The 20,963-nt window shown below is 30.1% G+C and overlaps 4 protein-coding genes across 10 annotated transcripts in view; 1 reads left to right on the top strand and 3 right to left on the bottom strand.

The window, feature by feature from the left end:
* Positions 1–4,081: 4,081 nt before the first annotated feature.
* Dus4 (Dihydrouridine synthase 4) lies at positions 4,082–5,563 on the bottom strand. Its single transcript, XM_068774480.1, has 2 exons — positions 5,360–5,563; positions 4,082–5,135 (listed from the first exon to the last, which is right to left on the bottom strand). Exons 1-2 carry the CDS (start codon positions 5,479–5,481, stop codon positions 4,082–4,084), a joined length of 1,176 nt encoding a protein of 391 aa, XP_068630581.1. The 5' UTR covers positions 5,482–5,563.
* A 1,618-nt stretch (positions 5,564–7,181) lies between these two features.
* Positions 7,182–10,406, top strand: Zfrp8 (Zinc finger protein RP-8). The gene is made up of 6 exons (XM_068774171.1): positions 7,182–7,434; positions 7,505–7,684; positions 7,763–7,918; positions 8,029–8,127; positions 8,736–9,035; positions 10,221–10,406. Exons 1-6 carry the CDS (start codon positions 7,255–7,257, stop codon positions 10,365–10,367), a joined length of 1,062 nt encoding a protein of 353 aa, XP_068630272.1. The 5' UTR covers positions 7,182–7,254; the 3' UTR covers positions 10,368–10,406.
* LOC137930839 (transmembrane protein 242) lies at positions 10,368–11,157 on the bottom strand. 2 transcript variants are annotated; one of them, XM_068774174.1, is made up of 4 exons: positions 11,021–11,157; positions 10,838–10,939; positions 10,629–10,765; positions 10,368–10,561 (listed from the first exon to the last, which is right to left on the bottom strand). In XM_068774174.1, the coding sequence occupies exons 1-4, from the start codon at positions 11,043–11,045 to the stop codon at positions 10,412–10,414; spliced, it is 414 nt and encodes a 137-aa protein (XP_068630275.1). In that variant the 5' UTR covers positions 11,046–11,157; the 3' UTR covers positions 10,368–10,411. The 2 variants fall into 2 exon arrangements, with proteins under 2 accessions (XP_068630275.1, XP_068630273.1); XM_068774172.1 differs by having other exon boundaries at positions 10,369–10,561; positions 10,838–10,941; positions 11,014–11,157.
* Positions 11,158–11,891: 734 nt separating this feature from the next.
* Positions 11,892–20,963, bottom strand: part of LOC137930799 (uncharacterized) — a 28,904-nt gene continuing 19,832 nt past the window's right edge. For all 6 annotated transcript variants that reach the window (XM_068774099.1, XM_068774101.1, XM_068774103.1 and 3 more), the window contains 10 exons: positions 18,293–18,399; positions 18,015–18,216; positions 16,256–16,490; positions 15,649–16,118; positions 14,584–14,702; positions 14,051–14,154; positions 13,888–13,984; positions 13,671–13,793; positions 13,144–13,315; positions 11,892–13,060 (listed from right to left, as the gene is read on the bottom strand). In XM_068774099.1, the coding sequence (XP_068630200.1) occupies positions 12,528–13,060; positions 13,144–13,315; positions 13,671–13,793; positions 13,888–13,984; positions 14,051–14,154; positions 14,584–14,702; positions 15,649–16,118; positions 16,256–16,490; positions 18,015–18,216; positions 18,293–18,399 (2,162 nt within the window). In that variant the 3' untranslated portion in view covers positions 11,892–12,527. The remainder of the gene's footprint in view (positions 13,061–13,143; positions 13,316–13,670; positions 13,794–13,887; positions 13,985–14,050; positions 14,155–14,583; positions 14,703–15,648; positions 16,119–16,255; positions 16,491–18,014; positions 18,217–18,292; positions 18,400–20,963) is intronic.

The raw sequence follows: 20,963 nt of genomic DNA, 5'->3' as shown, positions 1-20,963 counted from the left end.
AATTAACTAAACTGGAATCCAAAAAATGTTTAAACAGTAATACGACGTGTAGTTTTTATAATTTTGATAGTAAAATTATACATACTAAAAATTAAAAATCTATCTCATTTTTAAAAAAAAAACTTACCGGAACTTTTTAATATAGGAATATAGTATTAATTAACTATTATCGTATACTTAATTTATAATTTTAGTAATGTTTTCTGCGCGCTATTAGCGACCGAACTAACACGAAACTCTTCAACCACTGCACTGCTATATCCTGATCAACTAACAAAGCGATACAGCTTACAAAGTTTTGTTGCGGTATATAAATATATTCTAACACTAAATATATTCTAGCACTCTTTCACTAAACACATAATACCGTTTTAATTCGAGTGTGTTTTGCGTTCAAATTAATTATGGCCCATCCACTAGTCATTTCATATCTTTTCGTGTTGTTTTATAAACATTTCTTACAGTAAGGATTTTTTTCACTTTTTGTAACATTGCTTGATTTCGAGTTACTTTTGTTTTTTACTATTGTGTGCACTATTATCATAAATTACAACATTCTTATATTAAGCAATTCTCATTCATTGTTGATGCCAAGAAACAAATTTTATCCTCTTTTCCTAGCTTTTCTCTCTTTTGTCAGGAAATGCTTGTAGCGCACTTTAAAGTGTTTACCGACCTAAATGTATCACTTAACATGAAAAAAGAAGAATTGCCTAGCATCATTAATTTTCAGGGCTTATTAAGCATCTGTTGAAAGATAATTAACACAAAATATAAGAATAAAAAACATTTTAATATCTGTTTTTAATTTTTCTTTAAATAACAGCTGTCAGCTTTTCATTGTCATTATAACTTTGGATTGGCGGGCAAAGTTGAATAGGTAACTAATACATACATTATCTTACTAATATATAATATAAATATAAATAATGTAACTAAGACGCGCCTTGACGTAAATTTACGTTAACTAATTTAAAAACTAGAGCCGGTGTTTTGTAAAGGTCTTAAATTCTTTGTTGAGGTTCTTAGGGCAACTCCTAAATATATTACCAATAAAATCTCAAATGTTATAATTTGAATACCGGTGTGAATATAATGATTATGTATTTATCTATACCAAAGTACGAAGACATTTTTTTTACAGCGAGAAATTTCTTAAAATTACTAACTGATATTGAAAAAAGATACTGAAATCACTCACAATGTCTTCAGGGCGACTGGACGCTTCAGAATAAATCCAGGACAGTGCATTCGTCATAAGATGATAAAAATATCCCGCCCAACACGGTCTTTTCTCAAATAAAAGGTGCAGTTAAAAAATTTAAAAAAAAAAGTGAACACTAGTACCTGTAGAAGTGAAATGATAATAAATTCATACCCCCCTGCCACGTATTTTTTACGAACTTTGGTTTATAAAGCAACCTAATGCAATGTCGCATTATTATTGTGAACTGGCTTTCCTATGGTCAGTCCTATGTACTAACAAAATTGAGTAATCAAAACAGACATATTGTTTAAATACCAAGAGCTATTTTACGAAACATTAATTCGAAAAACAAACGCCCTAACAGTTCTTAGCAGAATAGCTCTCTGTCAAAAAAAATAACAATGCAAGTGCTAGGATTAATCACTGATACTGGAAAGACGTCTATAGATATTAAATTTTTGTTTATTTTTTAACAAACATAATACTTAAAACAGCTTATAAAACAGAATGAAAATAAAAATTATTTCGTAAAAGCGTCTATACAAAAAATAAAAAGACCTGACTCTCAGTCCCGGGAAAATTACAACTCTCGACAGTGGTAGCAGTCATGGTAAACGCTGAAATGGTGCCGGGCTGCTTCAGCAGAAGCTCAACTACGGCTTATGTCCTGCAGTGAATGTCCTACAGCTGCATAAATGCCAAAATGACATAAGGCTGGCTTTTCAAAAACTAACTATTCATTCGTACCACGATTTTAACAAATATGTTGATGAATGTATGAAGCCCTAGATGATTCCTTTGGCACATTAAAAACTAATTTACTGTGTTAATTAATGTGTAATTGTGTATTGTATACATGCAGAGTAGTTATACATGTAATAACTTTAACAGGTTGAATTTTATAGCTCCTTTGATAGGTTCACAGGCTCACTTCTCTTTGGAGGTTTTTCGACTAATTATTTAGGGTAACGGCACCAGTAATTGACCACTTAAGAGCGCTGCTAAAATGTTTTTTTTATTGACCACATACATTCAAATTTTAGAATATCAGTGGGTGCTTAAAGGAAATTCTTATACCCTTTAGATTAAGTTTTGCTAAGAAGTCTTTCAATTTAACAAATCAAGTAAACACTTAAATTTTTTTTTGATTCATATTAAGTTTTTGCTTCAGTAGTTGACCAATCAAAATCTGAAAAAAAATAGTAATTGACCGTATTTAGCATCAGTAGTTGACCATATGAATAAAAACCTACTTTTATGGTAAACAAGACCACATATATGTCAAAACTTAAAATTTTAATTTTCACATAGAAAAATATAATATTCAGTCACGAAATCAAGAAATGAAATGGCACACATATCTTTAGGAAACTTAATTCCACGTGAAATCTAACTCAGGAACAGGGTAAACATTACGTGTTTTACTGGTCTTTTTGGGTTCATTTATGTGGGTTGTCACATTTTTCCATTGGTATTCAAAGACATCAGGTCTCTAGGGCCTTTTTCATAAGCGACCACACTGTATTGATTAATGAAATTGTTGCAGTGTGTTTAGTAACATTAATTATTTTGCCAGGATAATACTTATTATCATATGTGAAATTAACATATTCATTCATTTTAACGGTTTCCCAGAAGGTTTAAAGTTCCTTAAGTTTTCATCATCTAAGCATCCTGAAACCACACTATCTCAAAAAGAAACATCGACACTCGAGTCAGAGCTATCTGAAAGAATCTTTGATACACTTTTGATGTGTTTTTTTTTTCCCACTTTAACCCTATTTTTCTTTAGTCTTTCAGTGGCTCTTTCTATCTTCAATTGCTCAAGATCCTCTTTCTTCTTCTTTTTGGTTTCAAAATATTTTTGGCACAATTCTCGGGAAACAATCGTTGGCATGCTTTCCCTCCTTTTTTTCTTGTTTTCTTGAAACGCAAGATAAAAGAAATGCCTCTGAAATGGACTTGGTATCTCCTCTTGTGAAGGGCCTGCAACGTTGCTGCCCGTGAGACAGTTAAGTTTTGAGAAACTCTTTTTGAAATCGAAGTTAAGTCAATTGAATCAACAGTTGACCACCACGGTCAAAATCTGATACTTTCTGAAAAAACCATTCAGTAGATGACCACCCTAAACAATAACACGAAACGTTAAGTTATATTGTTAGAAACTCCTGAACATAAAAGAAAATACTTTTAGAATGATTTTAAATGTAAATCTTACCAAAAAAAAGATATTTATGTGATTTCTATAGCTCCACAAAAACACTTGTTCGCTAGTTAAATCAGATAATAAAATCAAGATACGTGCCTCACAGTTGAACCCTGTCATCAACAACTATCGGCTCCTGTTACAATGCACTTTAGTTCTGAGCTTTCCGCATTTGTAAATACATGAGAGCAGCTACTTACAAATCATTTTTTTAATTAGATACGATAAACACAACGCTTATTATTTAAAATTTCATACAAAACGGTCAACTACTAGTACATGGTCAACTACTAGTGCCCTTACCTTAAATGAGTATCAAAAAAATAAGGCATTATGATTCCAAGCTTAATTAAAGCAACATGGTAAAAATGCTGAAAAATATTTTTACATATGAAAAAACTTTGACCACCAAGTAAAATTATGTATGTGAGTATTGTTTGGTAATTGAGAGTAAAATGTTAATTGATCCAGTACATCAATTAATATTTTAGAGGATTTGGCCCAGGTAAGACTTGTTATATCCTATATATTACAATTAAACAGACTAATTAATATGTAAATATAACAGGAATGACATGTATCAAGGAAATACATCTTTTGAATGGATGGCTTACAACTTCACCTTTCTATCTCTGTGATATCAAGGATTCAATAAATAAAAAACAAGTTTATATTATTTCTTCAAATAATTGACTATTCATATAATCTAAATGATCAACATTTTCTACAAATTCTTTGAAGAAACTTCCACAGTTAGATTCATAATCATATTTATTACAAACACAATAATATACACTTTTACCACAATGCCTACATTTACTTAAGTGTTTTAAAATAATTTCATTTTCATATTCACATTCAATAAATTCAGAAATATTAAATTTAGAAGGCACATCCAAATCTTGTACATGTAACAGGTTAGTGTTCAAATATTCATCCACACTTTCAAATGTAGTAAGGTGATTAAAAACTTGCTTTTGATGTCTTGAAAGCACTTTTTCAAGCATAAATACTAAATGGTGATGATAACACTGAAAAGTTATTTTATCCTTATACATATTTTTTATATCCATCCACAGCTTAACACAGCCCACAGGAGTTGTTCTTGCTCCTGTAAACATTGCAGGATTAGTCAATATTCCACTTGCAACCATAACACCATTGCAGTTTGTTATGTCATACAATTTGTCTGCATCTTCTAAAGTCTTAATTCCACCATTTGCAACCACAGGCACTCTTACTGATTCACAGACAGTTTTTAATCCATAAATATTAATATCTTCACAATTTTTTTGAGCAGGGGTTCGTCCATGTACTGTCAAAAATGTAACACCACAATTTTCCAATTGTTGGCAAAAAGAAATTGTTTTTTTTAAGTCATCCAATATTCTTATCTTTACAGATATACTGAAGTCACTTGGTGAAGTGTTTTTTACAACTCTTATTAAATCATATACAATATCAGGCTTAGACAATAATGCACATCCATAACCATCCTTAATTGCCCATCTCTGAGGACAGCCACAGTTTAAGTCTACTCCATCTGCATAAGGATACACTAGTTTGGATGCATCTGCAAAATCATTAGCATTATTGGAAGCAAACTGAACAATCAGCGGTGAATCGTTTTCAGTTGTTGCAAACTCATTAGAACGAGCTCTGGTATTTTGACAAAATGAATCCGCTAAAATCATAGGTGTGAATGTCAAATCAATATTGTAGCTAAAACAAAAATATAGTGTTTATAATCAATAATTATCTACATGCACATTCATGTAATAAGCCATGTCATTGAATAAGCCGTCGTCATCGTCATCAGCATGATTTTCGCAAATTTTGTTTGTTTACAAAATTTCTAGAACGACGCACAAAAGAAAAACAAATAATTATCCAAAAACTACAACAAGCTATGCTAATAATAATATAATTGAAAAAATTAAACAAACTTTTTCACGAGTGTTCGAAATTGCACTTTGCTGTATCTAACCATCGGTGCGCTAACTTTTAAATAGCTGTTTCTTGAATTAACATGATAAAATAACTCTGAAATATTATTTTTATTTTTCATTTTACTTATAGATTAATTATTAATAGATTTAAAATACATAATAAGTTATATGATTAAATGGCCTAAGATCACAATAACCTAATACATGTCAAGACATCATTTTTTAAGATATGGCAAAGACGTAAAGTTCACAGATATTGTATCTGTTTAATAACTTAATAAAAAATTTAAAAGCGATAGTCATTGTGGAAAAGATTAATTTTTAAGTTTAAAGCTTGTATCTTTAAAAATACGTAAATTTAAGAAACAATACTTGTTATAAAGATTATTAAGACCTTGTCCTCAATCGCCATTCATATAAATGCTGCGCCTCATATGACTTTGCCCTATCAGGGCAAATAAGTCCTGGCCATTAATTCATAAGTTATCGCTTGGATTAAAAACGGGTGGTAGTTGGTCGCTTAATATACGCGTATTTACTCTTCAATAATTAGCCCAAATTCAAAGATGACGATAGCATTACCGACGGCGTCCGAGTATTAATTCTCGTGCAAATTTGAGTTCAATTGGGCAAGAATTATTTAAAAAAATATTGCGGCCGTGGTGGCCAACAACACAAAGCTTCCTTTATGAACGCTAAAAATATTTTAACCCATTATACTTATATTTAAAGGAATTACCGAGCACCTTGTTATCTTTTCTAATTGCACCAACCAACTACCTTCAGATTAAAGATATTGAGAATCATACGGAAAGAGTTAATAAAAAAAGTGAGTCATTTCTGTATAGAGAAGGTAAATAACACAATACATTGTGACTGAAACCATTTACATGATGTGTACCAGTATAAAATGCTAACTTTTGAAAGTTAGCATTATATTGTACTATACCAGCCTTCACCAGATAGTAACTGATGCGTATATATCTATAAGTGTTATGCTATACAGGATTTTGTAGCAAAATCTATGCAATGAAACATAGAAATTAAAAAAAAAAACAACATAGTATCGGCACTCAACGGTTTCAAACTTGAAATGTTACATCTATTATTTTTACCTGTGTTTTTACTCGCTGACTTAATACCAGGAAATTTAAAACTTATCTTTGGTTAGCAATAATATGCTAAGAATGCATGTATATGCAGCTCTAGTTTGCACTTTGCCGACGGGTTTTTTTCTTTTCTGTCAATTATTGTTACCTAGCTCATTTTTTAAATTATTTCAAAGTAACTTACTTTTTAGCATGTTATTTCAGTGTTCCCGTTTTAATCTGTACCTTGATGTTTTCTCGGTAAAGATAGCAAAGATTTTACCAAGTTAAACAACAACGAGGATCGAAAAAAAATATAAGCAAAATAGAAATTAAAGCATAGTTGTTGAGGTGTTGGGAGATGTTCTCAAAAAAAACTAGTCGAATATATACATATCTTAATATTTATTTAAAATTTTTGATACCCGTTACAATCATCTAACCCTTTTACTCACTTACTAACTTATGTACTTAATAAAATTTCTCCGGTGAATAATGTAAATGTAAATAGCAAGCGATTTTAAATGCCATAAGTACATAGGAACGTAAAAAAATATCATATCTCCATTTTACGTTGCAATATAAAATTGTATATTATTATTTCTAAACAATATGTAGGTACTTATATTTATATATAACTTGTATTTATATTTTTAATTCTCTGAGAGGCAGATTTCACCTACGTCTTAAGTCATTGAACATAGACAAGCAATTAGTAATTAAATGTCATCAGCTTTTTCTTAGTGTTTTGTTACAAATCTATCGCACTAAGTTTTCACTTTAATAATAGAACGATAATTAACTATGACAAGTACTCCTGTAGACATAGGAGTTTTGGAAGAAAAATCAAATTGGCTTTTACATCCCAGATTTTTCCCTAGTAAAGTAGGGGGGAAACCGGCATGGTTAGATCTTAAAAATTTATATTCACCAACAGAGCTAACCTGTAAAAAATGTAACGAGCCTTTTGTTTTTCTTTGCCAAGTACGTATTTACAGACTACTTGTAAATTTCACATAAAATTACTAGTCATTAAAAGCTTGTTATTTCATAGGTATATGCTCCCTACGAAGAAAAAGATTATTGCTTTCATCGTACTGTATTCATATTCGTATGTCGCAATGGATCGTGTTGTCGTACCAATTGTGCAGATAATTTCTTAGTATTACGCTGTCAGTTACCACGTGAAAATATTTTCTATTCTTTCCATCCTTATGAAGAAAATGAACAACAAGTAAGCTTATTCCAATATTAACAAGTATTTAATGATGAATTAAGAATAAAAGTAAATAATTTTATATTTCATTTGTAGAGTTTTTCAATGGAAAAATGGGCAAAGTTATGCCATGTATGTGGAATAAAGGGGCCTTCACATTGTTCAAAGTGCAAAATGTCATATTATTGTAGTCGTAAGCATCAAATATTAGATTGGCAAAAGGGCCATAAAGAAGTTTGTTCCAAATTGCAGGTATTTTGTGATGTAGTTTTTACTTTACACTGGTATTCATCAATACAATGAGTCCTAAAGTCATATGGAATTAAAATCCATAGTTACTAAGTATTAAAGAAAAATTACAGGTGGGTGAGAAGATTCCTATTCCTGACTTTGTTGTAACAGATGCTGGAAAATCAATTTTATTTAAAGAATGGGAGCTGGTTGTGGATACAGAAGATGAGGTAATAAAATTGATAACATTTAAAACATTATTATGTATATGGGTATAAACCAAAAATTTTTGCCTATTTTAGTTGCAACAATTATTCAACAATCATATTGGGTGTGATGTTAATCATTTTATGCTTAATAATTTAAATTTACTTCTGTAATACAAAGTTTCATCTTTTACTTGAGACAATCAATTAAATTTGAGTGTGAATCTTTATTTAAGTAACTTAAAGGCAATTATGTTATTTTAAACTCTGATTTAATTAATAAGCACACAAATTTCGATTGACTGTATTGGTTTTTAGAAACACAAATAATGAATAACACAGATTTTTTTGAGAATTTTATGTTCAATAAAGAATGAGATATCCTTGGGTAATTATATGGCAAAGCTTATGTAGTATCCAGTATTAAAATTGATAATTTGGTCACACAAAGGTCTGATATGTTCATTTGAGTAGTATTTATCAGTGTTTCCACACTTATAACAGTAGTTATAAGCTATTGTATTTATTACAGATTTTTTCTGATCTATTATCATTAATATTAACTAATGCAAAAATTATAAACATTTGTACAGGTTTTGTTAAATATAAATTAAATTCAGGAATCTTTACAGGAAGACAAAACTGTTGTGAATGAAAATGAAGAAATGGAAAAATTGAGGAAAATGATATCTGAAAGAAGTGCTGGCACCTTAAGTAACATTAGTGAAAGTGAAATAGAGCAGTACACAAGAAATATGCCTGAAGATAAAGTCTTTAGTAAATTTAGCAAAAGAATTTCTAGACACCCAGAACAAGTTTTGAGGTATGACAGAGGAGGTAATCCTCTGTGGATAACTGAAAATTCAGTTAACAATTTAATTAACATACCAAAATGTCAGTACTGTAATGGCGAAAGACAGTTTGAATTTCAAGTAAGAATGCTAAATATTTTCAATTTATTTATTTATTAGGTGTTTAAAATAAATTACATGGTCCTATATATGTTTTTAAACAGTTTAGATTATTTAGCAAAAAACATCTAGTTAGACTGGTCAATTTTGTTTTGCATTACATAATACCAAGAAGTGGTGCAAGTCATTCTATCGAGGCATGTTTTCTTGTTTTTTGAAATCCAATATTTCATAAACTGACGGTGTTGAGTGGTTCTAGATTTAATGTCATAGGCTAAGAAGTATTAGCAAACATTCTCCACTTTTAGTCTTGTTTTCCGATATTGCCATTAACATTTCAATCAACACATACATACTAATGAATCTTAACTTATAGATGCATTTTGGTGCAATCAATAAATCAAATGATATTAATTAATACATTCCATGCCATGTAGGTATACAAACTCTGTTGCACTTTCTGTTTAGGCCATTTGCAATTGTCATAAAAAAAAAAAACTGTAACTTACTGGTAAAGATAACATTATCTCTTATGGTTGTTAAAACTATTCATTTAAAATAAAATTTAGTACTTTATTTTATAATGCATATTCAAATTTGTAATGTTTTCTATATATAAATATTAATAATGTAGTAAGTGATGTAAATCTTTAACTGTGGGTTTATAGGCCTCAGACCTCAGAGCCTGAATAGAAAATTTTAAAAATTGCTATTGCACTGAACATGTTTACCCAAAGTATCCATTTTTCATTTTACAATTGAACAATTTGGACTACCAATATTGGTATATATGTATATATATATACATATATATATATATATATAAATATATATATATCATTACACCAATGAGGCATCCATTGCTGTGCTTAGGCCTGGCCCAGAAAGATTTTCAATAGAACTGGTTTGGAAGCAGCTTGCTTTCAGCATCTTCCGGCTTACTTTATATATTTACAAAAGGCTATCTTCTAGCTAGTTTCTAACATTATCTATTTGAAGGTTTACTTTTCTTTAACAGCAGTTTAATAAACTTTCATGTCACAGTATATGTATTAACTTTAACAGATGTAATGTAGAATAAACTCTTAAATACATCAACAGCATTCACTATCAAACATTTAAAACTGTGATCTTACAATTATCATTATTTTAATGTCTTTAAGATATTGTCTTAACTTAAATTTTTGAATTTTTTGTGTGTTTTAGGTGATGCCACAACTTCTTAATTTTATTAATGCTGGAATTGATTTTAATAGCTTGGATTGGGGTATACTTGCCATTTATACCTGTAAAAATAGTTGCAATGAAGGTTTGGCATATAAAGAAGAATTCATAATTAAACAGGATTTATGAAATTAATGTTATATTTTCTGAAATAATAAATTCATTTTGCATTGCTAATTATCTTTCACTGATCTTTTTCCATAATCTTCGGATATGTATGTGAGAAGGTCATTCAATCCACTAAATTCTGTTCTTGATTGTGGTGGGTTATTTTTTGTAAGAACTGGCAGTAAATTTCCTGCTTTCAACCTGAAATCTTTAAGCTGCAGAAAATAGATTTGAATTAGAAATTTAATTGAGAAACTTGTTCTCATAAAATAAACTACCTACATCTTTAGCTCCAGAAATTTTCCAAATGCTGTAACATAAACATGAAGTTCCAGCAATGGCATACAATGTACCCCATCCTAGAGCACGCATAGCTAGTATTACACCGGCATCTGCTAACTCCATGCTACTCTGTAATCCTGCAATGAAAGGTAAACCAATCAATTTCGATAAGTATCTAATAAATTTTTAAAATGGTAATAATAACTTACCTTTATTAAAATACTTTGGATCTGCTTTTTTGGCAGCTGCTAAGGTAAAACTAAAACCTGCAAATGCAGATATGCCCGCAATAGAAGCTAAAAAAGCACCAGCTGCAAATTAACATTATTTTATAACATTGGTGATTATGTAAAAAAAATAGTTACAAAAGCAGTAATATTTAACTTTAATACGTTGTAGCCTATCTTCATCGGCCATTTTTATTAGTGATTATTTTTTTAATACTAAGCAATCCTTCAATTAACATAATCTTTTTCGTAAATATAATCCCTTTAAATTACTGTTGTCAACTCTAACAAACAGCGAAACAGATAAGCCATAGACAAGAAAAACTAAAGTGTTGCTATGTGACAGACTAAATTATGCAACAGTTAACATAATTGCGACCGATTAAAAGACAAAATTCGCCGTTTCAAAACCAATTTTTCCTCAAATAAATAATTAAAATGCTTGAGTATTTTAGTATGTGAAATTTATTTTTAAAAATTTAATATTTCAGGTCGATTTCACGTTTAAAATATACCTAGATATTCTATTACGTAAGGTCAACAGGAATTTCAATAATAATTTTTATAGGAAGTTTGTTTTTCGTTTATTTTCAATTCTATGTTTAAGTACTGTAGTATTTGTAATGGGGTCCCTCCGAAGGTTTTTTTATCAATATGTCTGAATCTTTTCTATTGTAATTAACTTTATTCAGTTGACTTTTAAAATAAAATATATGGGGTATTATTCTAGTTTCAGGATATGACCAGTAGAGTAGCAAGGGCTAAATTGTCATTTAATACATTTTCTTCAATACGGAATGTATTTTTTCAATATAACGTAGTATCACAATGAAGATAGTTGGAATTGAAATTATTCATTATTGAATAAAGACGACTGGCTGTCACCTTCAAGTCAATAAATCATGTGCTTAAAATTTATGTATATTCACTTATTCATATGGTCGGGTTAAAAAATTTAAAAATAGATGGGGGCTTGAATACATAAATGAAAGGTATAAAATCATAGAAGTTTGCAATAATCAGTTTAATCCTGAGTTCTTATTGGTATATGTTTCGCGTTAGAAATTAGAAAGAATAAATATTGCTGGTGAGCTAAGACTTGAACTTTAGAATCTTTGGACCAAAACAAAGTAACTATAGTTTGTATGTTTTAATTTCGAGTACAAAATATCCATTAATACTTGAAATAAAATATAAAACAATCTTTATTTTTCATATAAATGTTTAGGCATTTATGTAAAAAACAAAGACATGCAGTTGTAACACTATTAATCTTGACACAGCCTGCATATTAATCTTATCTTTAAAAACATAAACATATGTTGTTAAATTATTTGATAAGCTTAGGAAGTACCAAAGTTAAAAAATTGCTTTGTGATTCCTTTAATTTAATTTTATTTCCTTGTCTAGGAGCTTAATAGATAAATAACTAAAATATAATAAAAACGAGATAATGTCACATAACTAATTTAACTTACTATCATTTTCTTTCAATGGAAGCTAATATAATACACAATTAAACTTTTAACCTTTACATTATCTTTATAAAACAGATACAGTATTAAATACATGTTGTAAATAGCATTAACTAATATGTACAAATCCCTCAAACAACTATACATTTCATTAAATTAATAATTTAATTAGAAGAATAAATGGACAGGCAACAGTTTTAACATTCATTCCTTTTAAACTTCTTATTTGATTCAGTCACTACATCATCTAATTTGTTTATCCGTCTTGCTTTAAGAAATGTGTTACTGTCACTGTCACTACTATTCTGTCGAATACAGTTCACACTGGATACATTCTGATTATGCACACTATACTTTTTATCACTAAGTGTTTTGGTTTTGTTAACCAATATTGTGTTTTGAATGTCTTTAACTAAATCACTTGCATGTAATTTTATAGGAATAAGAATCTGATTTTCATTTTCGCCTTTTTTAATAAATTCTTGTTTTATTGAAACCACAGATCTGTTTTCAGAATCACTTGATAACCTAACAGTTTTTCTCAATTGAATTGTTTCAGAAGAATCTGAAAAATTTCTTTTTACTAATATATCTCCAGTAGGCATTTGTTTTAGAAAAGTAAGGGTTGGTCCTTCAGAGTCTTTTCCGTCAATTTTAGCAATTTTGCTAGAATTTCCTTTGTCGCCATCTGATGTGTCGTCTTGTTGTTCTTCAGTTTCTATTAGTTTACCTACAATATAAAAAATTAAATGATCCACTATGAATTTCGTTTGAAAGATTATTATGAATATTAATATTTTGATGAACAATTACCATTTAAAGTAGGGAATGTGATGTCGGGTAAAGTTAGATGTGAATCTGGATTATATCTGTGCATTAAAGATTTTAATAATACAGAGATTTCTTCTCGCTTCCGCGTCACAACAATTTCATCAAACCAGTTAGCTAGTTGCTTTATAGGGAGGGAATAATCCAAAATAGGGTCCTGAAAATTGATATTTATCATGTAAATTACAATTTAAATATAATAGAGGAACAATTGCAAAACAATTTATCAAGTCAAAATTATGATGATTTTATATATAAAACCATCTGCTCATCAATGTAATATTGTCCAGCTTATACCAATGAAGTATGAGAGTAAAGCTCCCCAACCTAAAATAACGAATGTTTGAATTTGATGAAGGTTATTGTATTTTATATTTCGGCTTTTCTGTCTTAAAAGGTAGCCTACATAGGCTGTAATATAAAATCTATATATTGTTTTTATATTTTATTTGGAAATTTTTGTTTTTCATGTTTTCATAAGGGTAACATCAATAAACACAAAATTAACTCACCTTAAAAAACTGTTCTACGTATTGCAACAGATATAAACCACAGTCTGTAAAATTATTTTGTTGAGGTATTTTTGGACAACTTCCTTTCATATTGTCTTTGTTGAAAACTTTACTTTTACATATCTAAAAAAAGAATGTAGATTGTTTGATTAAGAAGGTTACTGAAATTTGATTTAATTGATACCTATAAAGATTACAGTTAATCAACAATCCTTACTTTTGCTTGATATTCACAAGTGAGGTAGTCACGGAGTGTGGCAACAACTCTTGACCTGGAGGCACCAGCCAATGAGTCGAAAATTAATATACAAGGCCTGCAAATTTTGATGTAATTAGTATTATTTAAAAAAAGGTTTAGAAAACAGATATGTACAACTTACTGTTTTATAGGCTCATTCTTGCCTACTGGTTGTGGTTCAATTTTTTTTTCAGTTTTTTCTGCTTCCTCTTCATCTGTGTCACATTGCATGTCTAAATCACTCTCCTGGAAGTATTTATTAAATAAGGATAATTAATGAACGCATTTTTTTCTTAAAAAAAATGTTTTTTTGTGTAATTCTTGCAATTCAATGTAAAAGTTAATATCTGTATTTCACATTTTTTTTTATTACATATGAGACAAAATTGCAAAATATAGACCATTAAATAAAGTTTAATTTTAACACTGGAGTACTAGTTGAGCAGATTTTAGAATGAGTATCTGTAATTAAAACAATGTGTGGTTCCCCTTAAGATATTTTACATTATATTACATAAGTTCCCTCAACCAACTCAAAGTTAAGCCAGAACGGTGTTTACATTTATCAGTCTACAACTGATATAAGAACAATCCCAATGCATTGTCTATTGTCCATATGACAGAAATGATAAGAGTTAATATTACGATGATAGAAGTAAAAATTTTGTGACTTACATCTGCTTCGGCTTCATCACGTTCACTGAGATTATCAGAGTCACAATTTAATGTAAGCTGCTCTTGCTTTGTTAATGGTGTAATTGTTGTGTTTCCTATTTGTATTGAGGACCGTCGTTCTGAAATATAAACAATGTTCTCTAATATCTAGAAAAAAAATTGTAGCTTCGTTTTTGTTGCTCAACTGTAGCATACAAACATCAGGGTTTCGACATGAGCTGCATATGGAAATAATTGGATTGCTTATATATAAGTGCCTAAATTGGCTCGGCATTTATCTAATGAGAAAGTGACAGTTAATAACATGCAGTCTTACAGAAATCTGAACTGTTATACAAATATTTTCATCATCATTGTTAACAAAACCTTTAAAGAGGAGATATATAACTGTAATAGTTGTCACAATGAAAATTATCAAGACATTTACCACCTGTTTGCTAATAAAATGTGTCATCTTATTCACGAAAGTCGCAAATGTAATACCTTGCAGTAACATGTATTTCAAAATCCTGAGTTGCAACACAAAATAATAAGTTGGATTATGTTTAACTTTCGATTATGTTAACACCCTGCTCATGTGATTTCACACAAGTAATAAATATTTCTGTATATAACAAGCAGGTTTTTTTATTTATATTTTATCAAGTTTATACTGGTTTAGGATATGAAATGTTGCTGATATTTTAATACTGCAATTAGGTAGCCTTAGATTCCGATAGATCTCCACAATTATGATCACAGATATAGCTCTTTTGAAGTGGCTGTGGGCGGAGCACATCGCTCTAATAACCCTTGGACCGGAAGGATTTCGGATGGCAACCACGATTCGGAAATCAAGGCGTTGTTAGACCCCCCACTAGGTGGACCGACGAGTTAAAGTTGCGGTAAGTCACTGACTGTAGGCAGCGCAAGAGCGGTCTTTTGTGGCAATCTTTGAGAGAGGACTATGCTTTGCAGTGGGCGTCTATCGGCTGACAGGATGATGATGATACAAGTCACAACTTTCGTGATTACAAGAACAAACTTGTTAAGCCCCCAAACTTTCACAAGAAAAATAATGCTCACCTCTTTTTTTAATTTCTTGTGGAGTAACAGTTCTATTGTCAATCATACTTCTACAACCTTCTAAACTCGGAAAACAAATAATCGCCACAAACCAATGACAATTTTCGTTAATAGGAACTACAATAAAGTCTTTTTCAAAAATATTCACATTTTTCGTCCACGTCTTGACCCTTGCATGACGTTTTTGTGCTGGAGTCAGGCTACTATCCCACTCATGGGGATTAGAGTTTTTGTTTACTTTACTAGGTTTTGTAGTTAACCTTTTATAAAAAAATGTGCTAAAAATATGAGTCTTTTCTCTCTGACCATGTGTTAAAATATCATGAACTAAATGTTTTAAATAAAAATCTATAATAACATCATTTAAAAATTGATCTTGTGCTAGGCACATGTAGTCTTCTGTATTTATTGGTATGCCTCCTTTGCCTGGCGGATATATTAAAATTTGTCTTATTTCTGCAGGATTCGCACTGAAATGAAATTTTGATTGAATAACAAAGATAATATTTGTTTCCCATTTTATCAGCAACTGAATTTCATATCACCTGCACTCTCAAATATAAGGAAATCAAATAATGATGTTACATATATTCAATTAATATTTTACCTTTTATTTCCAGAATTTGAGGCACTTATGGACCTAGTTGTTATCTTTGACACATTATTGCTATCTTTAGGACATGTCCTGACTAAAATATCATTAGCTTCACGCGCGTTTAGTTCATCCATTACTTTTCCAAATAAATTTTTTAAGGCGTTTTTAGCATCATCTGTTATACATTCAGGTAGCAGAGTTATCCTTTTAAAAGGATCTACAACTGACATCGGATTGTAATATGGGCCTAAAACAATTGCATAAAACTTGAAGATAATGTTACATTATACTGTACTATTAAATTTTATTTATATATTTATATAACAAAAATAAGAAAAATCTTAATAGTACAGTGGGGTATTAAAACTTCAAGTAGACACACTTTAAATTGAACAATTTAATAAACCAAGGCTCATGTTGCAGATTGCAGGTTTTTTTAAAAACCTATAAAAACCTTGGATTGAACTTACAAAAATTACCCATAGTTAGTTACAGCCTATAGCAGGGCTTCTTAAACTATGGGTCGCGACCCCAAATGGGTGGGGAGCAAAATTCTGGGGTCGAGAAATTTTAATGTCAAATATTTATATATACCATTTTATAACATCACTAGAGTTGTCGGAATACAGAGGACTTGGAGCGTCTAGACACGCGCATTTGTTGATGGTTTTGAGCTATCTCCACTGACAACAGCAAACGATCGATGATCGCTATTATTATACTATGGCTATACATTGTTCGTGCGTTTGTCGGTATCATACATGTTTAATAAACCGCGCGCCGCTGACTTCCCACTCTGACCGCCACCTCTAAATATCAGCGCTTGTTCACGTTGACTCGCGGGCGCGGTGGTGGGTGCGTTCACGAAATATCAAACATACGACCGTAATATCCAAATGTTCACGTACGAAACGCACGTGCGGTCTCAGTAGCGGGCAAGCTAGCGGCAATTTTAGCCTTGCATTTTGCAATTTTTTATTTTAGATTTTTGTAAGTTTCAATACGAATTATTAAACTATATATTCTCATATGTATGTGTATATTGTTACCAAATAAGGAAATCATGAAAAAATTTAATTAATTTTAGTTTTATATTTGAATGGGGTCGTGAATAACAAAAGTTTAAGAAGCCCTGGTCTATAGGGGTAAAGAAGGATAAATGAAGAATTTAGTTAAGTAGAAATAATTGACGTATGTTATATGATTCAAAGATTTTTCTACCTTCTTCAACTATCATTATTGACTTTATTCCCAGAAATAAATGTATGTCATTGTACAAATATTACATTATAAGTATTTAAAACAAATGCTTAAAAATCTAAAAACTTTTTTCAAGAAGGTCTATAAAGTCGGGGAATATCAATGCATAGTGGTATTACTGTATTTTACCATACATCAGCACAGTGTATAATGTTGCAAAAAACTAATGCTGTTCTCTTAATTTCATCCTTCTTGGATAACCATAATGGACTCTTACTAAAAAGGCTGCCAGATTTATAATAGAGTATGAAGTAGCAATATTTTTTCAGGTATTTCATAAGTATTGTGTGTGCTTGTAATCATTTGCCACTCCTAAATATATAACGCCTCACTTAATACACAAACATTTTTGATGCTCCTAGATGTTAAGTAATTATCCAAAGATTTTAGTAATCAATTTTAGATATTTTTTTTTTTGAAATTAATAAATATTTATATAAAAAAAGAATAATAGTCTATAATAATTAATAGTAGCAAAAAATAACACTATTTTCTAAAACAAATTACTTACCAGATTCTTCTGTCATATCTAAAGCTTTTCTTATGTAACCCCCACATTTACTCATGGTATACAAAAAAATTACGGGCAACCCTTTCCCAAAATGGACCAATATTCTAACAACCTCTTTTAATTGTATTTGTAAAGCTACTTCTCTGGATTCATTTTTAAGGGAGGGTGCAACAATTTTAATACCTTTACTTGATATGTATACCTGTAAAAAAATAAAACTTGTTGAGGACAAGTCAATTCATATTATATACATAATTTAATACAAAATAAAAACATACTTTTTCCTTTGGTGTATATCTATATGAACCAATCCTAATGGTACGACAATTAAGTGAAGTAACAACTCCTTGTATAGAACTAGGATTAATCTCTTCTCTACTCCCATCTAAAAAGGAATAAATGAAAGTGAATTTAATGTAAAAAATGTTGATATTTGAAATAAATAATAGTCACATTAAAAGCAAAAGCGTGACTAAAGGTTATTTTATTTAAAATTGCGATTAACTACTTTTATACCCATAAAAGAAATCGTGTCCCCTTATGAAAGTATAAAGTCATAACACATTTATTAAACAAACGAAGATATAAAAAAGATACAAAATATTGTGTACACTTTTTAAGAATCGATATTTTATTAAGTAGATCAAATTAAAAAGTAGGTAAACTTATTTTTTTTAATTATTTTAACATAGATATTACACAAATAATTGAAATAGATATATAATAATAGAATTGGTTATAATAGCATTACAAAAATATACATTTTATGCATTACCCCTTAATGCTTGTGAAAATATAAGTTCGAAACGTAAACAATATAAGAGGACACCGTGAAACCATAAATAAAGACTGGCTAACTGGATCTACAAAACAAATAAAATTAAATACCTTTTCGACCATTTGAATTGTTGTCTTTAAACATTTTTGCACTAAAATCTTCATAAACGCGTTATTATAACACGACAGAATATCGAATAGTGCACAGATTATAGAGAAGATACACTATGGTCGGTATGACAGGATGTGTTCTCAATTACGTCGATATGTGAAAAGTACGGTTGTTATAAATTGACAAAAAAAATATTTTCAAAGAAAATAATTATTAAAAATATCATTAGTATACTTAATGTTTATAATACTATTTATACTAGTTCAAAAATTGAAAAATTATCAAAATGACATTTTTTTTACCGATGTTATTTAAGTTGCTTGAAGTTTTAACCGTTGTTATAGTGCAATTACATTTATTCACTGTCGGAAAACCATAGACAGTTTAAAGTAAATCAATCGTCCGAATAATCGATATCGTTATCGATTATTTATTTTAAATGCAACAAATTGCACTTAACATATTTATATGTGTGTACTTATAATAAAATATTTGTTTGCCTTTTAAAGATGCTTTGAAGTATCTTCTGGCGTTTTTTATAAACATGTTACTACATGACACCTTACAACATCATCATTAATTATTATGTATCATAATTTTAAGCATATGCTATGACATTTCAGAAGTTCGCCATGCTAGATTTTTAGGATAAATCAATTATTTCATTACCAACAATAAAAAATATTACAAATAATAAATTTATTAAAACAAAAACGCCCTTGTAGATATTTTGTCATTCTTTTTTCTTAGGGCAATACACGTCGAAAAAGGGGTTAATGAAATAATTTGTCGATATTTTTTTTTCAAACGGATTACTTAGTAACTAGACACTAATTTGAACTAATATTTAAATTTATTAGGGTTCTCATTAGATATTTCTGTTATAGAAATAATATAGGTTTCAAGACTTTTCATCAAGCGTTTTCACAACAAACTTTGACAATTTAACGAAAGGACTGTCATAATTTTTCGAACAGATAATAAGTTTTACATAAAATTTCATATTTATCTGTTGAAAGTTACCTGTCATTAGGACTAAAAATCGGACGATTACTTCAAATCGTAACGTTGGATTTACCAGTTACATTATGGAAAAAATGACATATCTTTATCTAAACATTTGATTTTATATACGTGGTATCTGTGACGTACTTAGGTTATCGATACTGGCAAATTTAAATTTTAATATATGACTAAATTGGTTTGGAATTCTAGATTTAAAATTATTTAAAATTAACACAATAATTTTGTTTAATAATTATTTTGTTTTTACGCTATTTCATTTTCGTGGCCGTTCTAAATGCAACTAAGGAAAAAATAAAATGTAGTGAAACTTTTAACCATTTCGGTATAAGCGTCGACTATAGTCTGCCGCATGCTTACAATCAGCTTCTACCCGCTTCGCGCGCTAGTTCGCACAGCGACACTGAGCCCGTCTTGCTCTTTAACACATTAGTGATGGTGTGTTGTACAAATATTAGTTGTAATGTAATTCAAACCGCCTTTGTTTTTTAGTTTTTCGTGTTTCGCCATGTTGAGTTTTATTTTTGTTAATGAAAAATTGATTGGATGACGGCAGTATCTTTCCAGGCATTCTGCGTGTACGTGGTACGCTGGCAATATCCCCTTTCAGGTTGATCGCGCTTTTTAGAAATTTGGACTTGTAATTGTACCTGCCCCGCACACCTGAGTGTATCCGAAGCTGCTAGTAATTGGGCATGTTTTGGAAATTTAATTATGAAAACTACCGAACCAAGAACAAGAACCAAGAAGCGTTCCTCGAAATCTGATCAACAAAGGTTTTTTTTCCCTTTAGATAATGAGAGTGCCCTCCGCGAAGAGAGAATACAATGTTTACACAAGGATGGCCTTGTGTACGTGATACGACGCATTACGTTCTTCTAATGTAATTATAACAAACTGTAATTCCAGAGAAAGGTTAAAATATCTCGGTTGTCGACTGAAGTTGCCGCTTGGACCTGCGCGTTTATATTACGGTCGTCGACTAGTCGCCGCTCGGCTGTGTGCATTAATATTACGACCGTCAACTTTCGTCGACA

This window comes from Battus philenor, unplaced genomic scaffold, assembly GCF_028537555.1.
Source record: "Battus philenor isolate CCGP_79_NKW_IND1 unplaced genomic scaffold, ilBatPhil1.0.hap1 SCAF_7, whole genome shotgun sequence".
NCBI lineage: Eukaryota > Metazoa > Arthropoda > Insecta > Lepidoptera > Papilionidae > Battus > Battus philenor.
Note: the sequence above shows the minus strand (reverse complement) of the source record. Positions and strands in the feature narration are given on the sequence as shown.